We start from the raw sequence: 10,959 nt of genomic DNA on the forward strand, positions 1-10,959 counted from the left end.
ATATCTAGAAGGAGACAACATTTTTTTTATAAAGAGATAATTGATAATTAATGATAATCACATCTTCGAGATAACCTTTATAAACTGAATTTCATAATTTTTTGGAGAGTTATAATTTCAATACTTTAGAATGTTATGTTAATAAAAAAAGATTTATAATAAATATTTAAAAAAATTATGTGTATATATATAATGAATTTATTTTATTTTATTTTAACACGAAACTATGAAAAAGGTATACAATTAAATAGGACGAAATTAAATATATTTTATCATTCTTTTGCTCAATTTTTATTCTACCAATAAAAACATTAGACCATGTGAGTTGAAGTTCTTAAGTTTTCTAAAACAAAATTCCATAAATGAAACAAAATTCTTTTGATGTGTTCAATTTTAAATTTAATAAAACTAATATTAAAGGTATTTATTTTGGAAGAATTCATACTGGAAAATTTATTTATTTTTTAAAACAATTTAGAGTTTATTTATTTCAACAATAAAACTATCATTTTCAAAATATCATATGTTTTTAAAGTTTTATGAATTCCGAATCTAAAACCTGTTTTATTCTACATGAAAATTAAAGAAAGAATCAGTTCTTTGACAGTCAATCGTATTCATTATAATTAATGCTGAGAGTACACATTGTAGAGTACCGTCATTCATGAATAATTTCATAATATGCCAAGGGAATCACGTTTCACTCTTACAGCCACTAGTGTCGTTTTCGATAGAATGATGAAATAAAGGTACCTATTTTTGGTCTCTTGTGTATTTCTTTTAAGAAACACTAATAAATCTGAAATTATTATAAAAAAATATTAAAACGACTATTAGATTAAATAATACATATAATAAAAAAATATTCGATTCTAAAAGTAGAATGAATGGCGTAATAATTAGAATTAAAACACATGTGTGGCTAAGAAATGATAACGCCATAGTTGAAGAGTTCTAGCTTTTTATTTTGTTGTGTGTTGCCCACGTAGTAGTACTCAACCCCCAAAATGGGATTGCTCTCTTCTAGAACACTGTTTTCAATTGTTTCGTTGCTTTGTCTTCTTTGTTCATATTTTGCTCCAAATTCAGCTCACAACACTTTTGTTCACTGCCTTCTGAATCATTCTGAGCCCTCTTACCCCATATCTGCAGCAATTTTCTCACAAAACAGTTCCTCGTTCTCTTCAGTGTTGCAAGCCTACATCAGAAACCTTCGTTTCAACACCTCCACAACCCCAAAGCCATTCCTCATAGTCACCCCATTTCATGTTTCCCACGTGCAAACCGCCGTTGTTTGTGCCAAAAGGCACAACTTGTTGATGAAAATTCGCAGTGGTGGCCATGACTATGAAGGGGTCTCTTATGTCGCTTCACACCCATTCTTCCTCCTTGACATGTTCAATCTCCGATCTATTGATTTTGACATGGAATCTGAGGTCGCTTGGGTACAAGCTGGTGCAACGCTTGGTGAAGTGTATTATAGAATTGCTGAAAAGAGTAAAACTCATGGTTTCCCAGCAGGGGTTTGTCCCACCGTTGGGGTGGGTGGTCACATTAGTGGTGGTGGCTATGGGAATCTCATGAGAAAATATGGCACTGCAGTGGACAATGTTGTTGATGCACAGATAGTGGATGCTCAAGGTAGATTGCTTAACAGAAGAAGCATGGGTGAAGATCTCTTCTGGGCTGTTAGAGGTGGCGGTGGAGGTAGCTTTGGTGTGATAATTGCCTACAAAATAAAGCTAGTTCGAGTTCCAGAGAAGGTAACTGTTTTCAAAGTAGGCAAAACCTTGGAACAAAATGCTACAAACATAGTTTACAATTGGCAGCATGTTGCGCCTACCATTGATAATAACCTTTTCATTAGGCTCATCTTGGAGGTGGTAAACGGTACAGAAGTTGGAACAAAGACTGTGAGAGCTACCTTCATAGCCCTCTTCCTTGGTGACTCCAAAAGCCTTGTTTCTCTCATGAAGGACAAGTTTCCTGAATTGGGTTTGAAGCAATCAGATTGTATTGAAACAAGCTGGCTTCAATCTGTGATGTTTTGGGATAACATAGACATTGCAACCCCGGTTGAGATTTTGCTTGAGAGACAACCTCAGTCTTTGAAGTACTTGAAAAGGAAATCTGACTATGTGAAGAAGCCAATTTCCAAGGAGGGTTGGGAGGGGATTTGGAAGAAGATGATTGAGTTGGAAAAAGCAGTGATGTTTTTGAATCCTTACGGTGGAAGAATGGGTGAGATTCCATCAACAGAAACTCCTTTACCTCACCGAGCTGGGAACCTATGGAAGATCCAATACCAAGGAAACTGGTATGAGGCAGGGGAAGAGGTAGCACAATACCACATAAACTTGCTAAGAGAACTTTACAAATACATGACACCCTTTGTCTCCCAAAACCCAAGACAAGCTTTCATGTGTTACAAGGACTTGGATTTGGGCATCAACCACCACGGTTTTCTTGGCTACTTTGAAGGAAGTGCTTATGGAGTACAATATTTCAACGATAACTTCAAAAGGTTGGTTGAAATAAAGAGCAAGGTTGATCCTACCAATTTCTTCCGGACTGAACAAAGCATCCCGGTACTTACCCTTGTTGAGTTCGGAAAATTGATCACTGGAAAATCTGTACTTTCAGTTTTGTTTGGCTTGTTTGCCATACATTGGATTCGGAACCTCAAGTAACATATGCACCACATTTCAAATGTAACTGTTTAATTTCTGTATCTTTGTTATCTTTCCAGAAAGTAGTGTCGTGTCGGTGAGGAACATGAACGGATTCGAATCTTGATAAATTTGGTTCTCATATTTTAACTATTAGAAATTTATGAGGAGTGTTCTGAGTCAGGATATATTTCATTATTTGTTGTAGAAAGTGAAATGATTGATTGTGTTGAATAAAGTCTTTTGTTAGCTAGCTCTGCTGTTATTACCATCTAATTCTCATAAAGTTAAGCTTGTCTACAATTCACATCTTCACAATTATTTGTTTTTATTCTAAAATTATCTTATTTCTACTTTCAATTTGTCCAACTTAATAATATATATATATTAATATATATAATTATATAATATATTAACATTTCACTGCTAGGGGGCTACGGATGCAGGAACTATAATTATTGGGGACAGGCACTATAATGTCCGCATTCATATTCATTATATAGCGGTTTGAACAATCATTAATGTGTTTGGATTCAGAAGTAAAAACAAAGAAGAGAAAAAGAAATGGAAAACGAAAGAATAAAAAGTGTGATTATTTAAATTTAAAAAAATAAAGAAAAATGTGAAAAATTACGAGCAGATTTTTTAAACAAATTTTCCATCAAACCCATCATTTTACTTTCTCTCTCTTTTTTCTTCCTCTACAAAATTGCAGTGGAAAACATGGATGCAGTCGAAGGTGCAATAGCGAAGAAGACACAGTGACGCTCATGGCTGTAGCGGCAGAACGTGGGGTAGGAAGAGAGGGTATTTTAATCATTTTGTTTGTTAGTACGGGAGTGCAGGTAGTAATCATGTAATCATGGAGATGCATGAAGCAAAAGTCTATTTAAGATGCACAGGTGTTCTAATTTGGACGGTCCAATATCTAAGCGGTCCAATATCTAAGCGGTCCAATATCTAAGGTACATAACTTAGGGTGTTTCTCGCTGCACCCCAACAAATGACTTCCTGCACTCCATATTTTCCATAAAGACCATTTAACCCTTTTAAAAATAACTTCCAAATTTCTCTTGAAATATTTCCAGAAGGTAATTTTCGAAAATAAAAATGTGTTTAAAAAGAATATTCTATAATGATTTTTTGCCTTTCAAATTTTTTATTTTAAAAACACACTTTAATTATGAAATTTCTATTCAAAAACAATTTTTTTTCAGAATCCCTATTTTAAAATCACAAAAATTATCAAGAATAATTCTGGTATTTCGTATAGGAATAAATTCCCTATAACTCATGGGAAGAAATTACTAATACTTATTTAAATATGATAGGATAAAATATAATAATTATTATATTCTACTATAATTTGTTATTTGTTGTGTTTGATATGAGATGACATGATAGTGTTGTTTTATTACTACACTAATATTTTTTTATCATATGAAAGGTGAGTTAAGTTTAACAATATATCATAAAATTTGTGTCCCTTTCTCCAGGTATAGTTTACCTTAAATCATATTTAAAAGAAGAATAGATACAAATCAAACCATTTTTACGAGTTTATAAAACTTAAATTCAATGTATAAACTAACTATAATTAGATTAGTTAGATAAGATTGAATCTAATTGAGTATGAATCAACTAAATCGTTTCGTTTTAAATGGTAAATCTGATCGTATAAAATGAATATTTTTAGTTCTAACTTTTAAATATACGTACTTATGAGAATGACAAAGTTAAATAGTATATAACCATTGTATTATATATTTAATATAATTAGTGTTACTGAATATTTTTTCTAATCTTAAAACTGACATTTTATTATTTTAAATAATTATATTTCTAAGTAACTTAAAAGTAAACAACCTACTGAAACAATTTTTAGTGTTCACAACAACAACTTTACATTCCTTTGCAACAAAACTGTGGCAGGTTAATTTTAAGGAGCATTTTTGGGCTTTTCTACCGTAATATCAAAATTACCAATCTACTGCACTTTTTTTTTTTTTAAAAAAAACAACTTTCTTTTATTTTATGTCTGAAATAATCTCTAAGAACCTTTTAAAGGTAAGTTAGAATTAAAAATCTTTGTGACAATTAATAAACTGTCAACAATAAAAGAAATCAAAATAATGGTATTTCAACTCTTCCATACTCCAAGTTGATAAAAACTACCAAATTAATGATTTTCAAAGAAATTACACGACATGCCAAAAATGTTTATTTATTTGTACCGAAAAATAATTGATAGAAGATTTCACACTTGTATATCTTAATAAAAAAAAGGAGAAAACGAGATTACGATTCCCAGTTTAAGAATAAAATTGTAATTAAAAATAACATTTTAATATAAAATACAGGTTGAATTCGAATAATTTTTAAACTGTTATGAATAAAAATAAAGTCGATTTAAATATAATCTTAAATAATAATAAACATTCAATATAATAATTCATTTTTTTCATATTATTATAATAACTTAAATAAAAAAAATATCCAAAAATTAATTTTAAAAAATTAAAAATTAGATCAGAAAAGTAAGAAAAACAGGTAAAATATATAAAAAAAACACATAATAAAAAAAGGAAAACAACTCAACTAAAAACCTACACTGAATGATTTAGTTAAAAAACATTATTCTTAACTAGATAATCGTAAAGAGATAGCATGGAGCGCCACAGCAATCACCAATAATAATCAAACGATGCACGCAATTTCAAAGTTTCGATAAGCCTGAAGCAAAGCCAATAGTGCCAAAGTTGGAATGAAACAAAAAAGACACCATTTCTTCATCCTTTATCATAGCTTCTTCGGATCCATTAAAGTCAAGGGTTTCCCATTTTCGAAGATCATGATAATGTTTTTTTTCTTAGAAAAAAGTGACAAGAGGAAGCAACTCCAAGTATACACAGGCATTATAAAAGGAGAAGAAGAAAAATAAGAAAACAAAACATAATGTTATTTTAGTTTAAAAAAGTGTGACATTTCTAAAAAGAGTGTTTAGGAAAGAGCAATGATTGGTACATTTACCATGTTTTATTGATTAGAAACACGTGGGAAAATGTTGGTAGTTGGTTCCAAGAAGGCAAGAAATAATGCTCCTCACATAGTTCCACCAATCGCCCGTCCTTTGTTTGTCTCCAACACGAACCAATGTGCATAATAAATCCATATGCTATCATTTTTCATCTCTTCAAATCTAAGACCATGGCTACACCATGGAACACTCAACTCACAACCACTATCTTTACTATTTCTCTTTTTCTCATCTTCTGCTGCGCTTCATCGTCACAACCAGAACCAGTTGGTTATGGCTACACCCTCTCAACTGTTCACAGTTATCCTATAACCGACTCTTTGATTGCAAACCTTAACCTCATCAAATCTTCCTCTGTTTTCGGACCCGACATTCCACACCTCTCCCTCTCTGCTAGGTAACAACTTCAACTACAACTACTTAATTAGCCTTATTCACTGTTCTTCATTTATACATATTTGGTACCCTTAATTTGGCATATCATCTATGTATTTTTCTATTATCTATATAGATAAATAACTGGTTGTTCTTAAATACAGCTTTGAGAACAAGGATAGGTTGAGAGTGAGAATCACTGACTCCAACAACCAAAGATGGGAAATTCCACAACTTCTAATTCCCACACCCTCCTCTTCTCAGTATCACCCTCTTCGCTACCTCAATACCAAACAAGGTTCCCCAGATACTCTCACTCTCACACATCCAGACTCAGACCTTGTGTTCACTCTCTACAACACCACCCCATTTGGCTTCACTATCTCACGCAAATCCTCCAACGACCTTCTCTTCGATGCCGCACCAGACCCTTCCAATCCTCAAACTTTTCTTGTTTTCAAAGATCAGTACTTGCAGCTCTCCTCCTCCCTCCCACCACAAAGAGCCTCTCTGTACGGCCTCGGGGAACACACCAAGACCTCCTTCAAGCTCCGACCGAACCAGACCCTTACACTGTGGAATGCAGATATTGCAAGCGCCACCCCGGACGTGAACCTTTATGGCTCTCACCCTTTCTACTTGGATGTGAGATCACCCTCCCCTGATGGACGAGTGAAGGCTGGCACCACACATGGGGTGTTGCTGCTCAACAGCAATGGAATGGACATTGTGTATGGCGGTGATCGCATTACTTATAAGGCCATTGGTGGGGTTTTTGATCTCTGTTTCTTCGCTGGATCCTCTCCAGAATTGGTGTTGGAACAGTACACTGAACTCATTGGCAGGCCTGCTCCAATGCCTTATTGGTCCTTTGGTAAGTCAAAATACACCCTAGTACTTAAGTTAAAGTTTTAAATTGCAGCCACAATCTTAGTAGTTTCCTTGCAATCTCTGATATTGCTAAAAGTTATAGAGAAATGCGATTGATGATGTTCGAGATTCTAAAATAGAATACTTAATATTACGGTCAAAATTTCAGTGCCGACCGTTTTTTAAAGCCTGAGTCTTTCATTTCATTATTTTTAACTGTGGTTATAGTAAAATAAAGAAAGATGAATATAGACATGGCAAAAGCTTTGAAACTTGAAAGGAGATTCAAGTATCTCTACTTTTCTATATTGTATCATGATAATACTATGTTCTATATCATTCATAAACCATGCCAAGCTGTAAAAGCTTACTAGGATTTGGTTTGGGAGAGGGAACTTTAGAATGATTGTGATTTAATGGTAAAGAATTTGACTGTGTGAACGATGTAGGTAAATTGCCGAAGCATTGTAAGTCCAAATATATATTAGCTGGGTACCCAATACTGTCATTTATCACACGAGAAGTTCAACTGTTTAGCTTGCTTCTATAGCTTCATAGTTTCCATAATTTACTGTGATTTGTCTTACTGATGAAATCATATTTAGGATTACTCTTAACATGTTCAGTAAAAATATCCGCTAATAAAGTTTTTTTTCCTTACCATTAACAAGTTATCACATTTTCTTTTTGTTTTAATAATGATGAATCTTGCTACTCTGTTTCCTCCAAGAACCGACGCAAGAACAGACGTGTGATTCATAGTCTCGTTGTATTAAAAATGTATCGGTGTACCATGTGAACTTGATGATTTTACTTATGGATATCTACTTCCCTTGTTAATCCACATTAGTAATATCTCTTGTGAAGGTTTTCATCAGTGTCGATATGGCTACAAGAATGTAAGTGATCTCCAGGATGTGGTTGCCAACTATGCAAAAGCAACTATACCCCTTGAAGTAATGTGGACAGATATTGATTATATGGATGCATATAAAGATTTTACATTTGACCCCATCAACTTTCCGCTGGATAAGATGAGAATTTTTGTTGACACCCTTCACAAAAATGGTCAGAAATACGTGCTTATCTTGGATCCAGGTACATAGTTTCGACACCATAGAAATTCTTTCAAATATCCAAAAATCATACTCTGCTCTAAGGGTTTGATGAGGCATCTTTGCATCTTTGATTAATTTGAGGCATATTTTGGAAACAGGTATCAGTGTAAATGAGACATATGAAACCTATGTTAGAGGTTTGAAGGCTGATGTCTACATAAAGAGAAATGGAAGCAACTATCTTGGTAAAGTTTGGCCTGGACAAGTTTATTACCCTGATTTCCTAAACCCTCGCAGCCAATCATTTTGGGGTGGGGAAATCAAATTATTTAGGGACCTTCTGCCTTTTGATGGTCTCTGGATTGACATGAATGAGTTATCTAATTTCATTACTTCTCCCCCCATTGCGTCTTCTAATCTTGATAACCCTCCCTATAAAATTAACAATGCTGGAAACCAACGACCCATTAATGACAGAACAGTCCCAGCAACATCTTTGCACTATGGTAATATCACTGAGTACAATGTCCACAATTTGTATGGACTACTGGAATCCAAAGCTACTAACAAGGCATTGGTGGATATAACTGGTAAAAGGCCATTCGTATTAACTAGATCAACTTTTGTAAGTTCTGGTAAGTATGCTGCTCATTGGACAGGAGATAATGCTGCTACATGGAACGATTTGGCATATTCAATTCCATCCATATTAAATTCTGGAATCTTTGGGATTCCAATGGTTGGAGCAGATATATGTGGTTTTGGTGGAAATACAACTGAAGAACTTTGTCGGCGTTGGATCCAGGTAAAATTTATCCACAAATGCAGTAGTGTGGAATGCTATTTTTATACTGCGAAATGTTATAAAGTATTCAATGTTTTCCTTGCCTAAATATACAAGTAGTCACTTGTGAAAACTTAAAACTACTATGAATTTTGTTTTGTTGAGAGAAACTTTTAAATGCCACTGCATACATATCTAACTCGTTTTTTTTATCAATGTAGTTAGGGGCTTTTTACCCCTTTGCCAGAGATCATTCAGAAATAAACTCCATCAGACAAGAGCTTTACATTTGGGAATCAGTTGCAGCATCAGCTAGGAAAGTGCTTGGACTTCGTTACCGTCTTCTCCCTTATTTCTACACGCTAATGTATGAAGCCCATACAAAAGGAACACCCATTGCACGACCCCTTTTCTTTTCATTCCCCGAGGATGTCACAACATATGAAATAAACTCTCAGTTTCTATTAGGCAAAGGGGTTCTGGTATCACCTGTACTACAATCTGGGGCAACCACTGTTGATGCATACTTTCCTAAAGGAACCTGGTTTGACCTCTTCAACGTCTCAAATTCAGTGAATGCAGAAACAGGCAAGTATGTGACTCTTGATGCTCCACCTGATCACATAAATGTGCATGTAGGGGAAGGTAATATTTTGGCCTTGCAAGGAGAAGCAATGACAACTGATGCTGCCCGGAAAACTGCATTTGAACTTGTTGTAGTTATCAGTGGCAGTGGAAATAGTTATGGTGAAGTGTATTTGGATGATGGGGATACACTAGACATAGCAGGGGTGAAACATGAGTGGACATGGGTAAGCTTTTATGGGGCTATACGCAACAATAGCGTTGTTATTACATCTAAGGTGACTAATGGAAGATTTGCTCTGGACCAGAGGTGGATCATAGACAAGGTAACTTTCTTGGGGATACCTAAGCACAAGAAATTTAATAGAATGGATTTGTCAGGGAAAGAGTTGAATACTGTGACTGGAATAAGTTCAGTGACTAAAGCAGTTGTGAATAGCTCCTCTGAGTTCGTTACTGTACAAGTTTCTAAATTGTCATATCTTATTGGAGAGGAATTCAAGTTGGAGGTAGAAATCAAGTAGAAGGGTACCTTAAGATGGCAAATTCCCACTAAGAATTTCTGCTTTTTTCTTGGCTGCATTTGGGTCCCTTTATTTTCCAGTCTAAGAGTACTATTAAGAAGGCCATTTTCCCAGTGTAACGTCACTAAAATTCATAAAATATCATGTTTGTATGATAAATAAATGTTAGAGAATAGTATCATCATCTGGGTATGAAACTCAAGCATAAACATATCCGCATATCAATAATATCTGTGAACTATTATCTATTACAAATTAGCAGTTAGCTTTATCCAATGTTTCTTGAATCGTAACCTTACTACACGTTCAATCCTTAGTCAGTATCCACGAAACCTTGTGGGTTCATATCATATCTACAAGAGCATCCTCGGATGACTGTATTTTTTTTCGAGTAAAAATGATAATAAGAATTTAATACTCAAAGAATATCAGTTGAGACTTGAGAATGTGAACAACCTGCATTAATATATTAATAAATCTTACTCCTAATTTTTTTGACCAATAATAACTATTTTAAAAAAATTCACCTCAAATTTATTTATATTTTTGAATTCATGCCTTTTATTGTTTTTATCATTTTATATAATTAATGAAAAAGGGTTTAGTTCCTCAAAATAGGCCTTTAATTATTTGTGAATTTTTAGATAAGTCTCCAAATTGCCTTTTTATGTCCTTAATAATGTAAATATCTTTAATCCAATGTTTCAAAAACCATCACAAATGATATATTTTTTAAATAGTTTTAAGCTATGAAGTTCAGACACTTCTCTTAAATGATGTGTCGGTGCCGGATACTCATATCGGACACCGACACTCGTATAATACTTGTAGGGCAAGTATCCGTGAAGTGTCCAATTCAAAAAACATTTGTTGGATTTCTGACAATTCTAATACAGTTTTATCACAATTTAAAAAAAAAAATACATTAATTTTCTAAAAACTCAAACTTATTGTAAATTTTTTTATTATGATTATAAAAATAAGAAACAAATCCTTTTGAACCAGTCATGAAAAACATTTTTCTGCTCCAAAAAATAATCTGCAATACTTGTGCACA

General features: G+C 33.8%; 2 protein-coding genes across 2 annotated transcripts; both read left to right on the forward strand.

The window, feature by feature from the left end:
* Positions 1 to 885: 885 nt before the first annotated feature.
* LOC137831998 (berberine bridge enzyme-like 8) lies at positions 886 to 2,922 on the forward strand. The gene has a single exon (XM_068639944.1). It carries the CDS (start codon positions 1,008 to 1,010, stop codon positions 2,688 to 2,690), a length of 1,683 nt encoding a protein of 560 aa, XP_068496045.1. The 5' UTR covers positions 886 to 1,007; the 3' UTR covers positions 2,691 to 2,922.
* A 2,797-nt stretch (positions 2,923 to 5,719) lies between these two features.
* On the forward strand, positions 5,720 to 10,157 carry LOC137831999 (alpha-glucosidase). The gene is made up of 5 exons (XM_068639947.1): positions 5,720 to 6,103; positions 6,246 to 6,955; positions 7,819 to 8,049; positions 8,168 to 8,814; positions 9,015 to 10,157. The coding sequence occupies exons 1-5, from the start codon at positions 5,823 to 5,825 to the stop codon at positions 9,900 to 9,902; spliced, it is 2,757 nt and encodes a 918-aa protein (XP_068496048.1). The 5' UTR covers positions 5,720 to 5,822; the 3' UTR covers positions 9,903 to 10,157.
* Positions 10,158 to 10,959: the final 802 nt, after the last annotated feature.

Source organism: Phaseolus vulgaris, chromosome 6, assembly GCF_000499845.2.
Source record: "Phaseolus vulgaris cultivar G19833 chromosome 6, P. vulgaris v2.0, whole genome shotgun sequence".
NCBI classification, from domain to species: domain Eukaryota; kingdom Viridiplantae; phylum Streptophyta; class Magnoliopsida; order Fabales; family Fabaceae; genus Phaseolus; species Phaseolus vulgaris.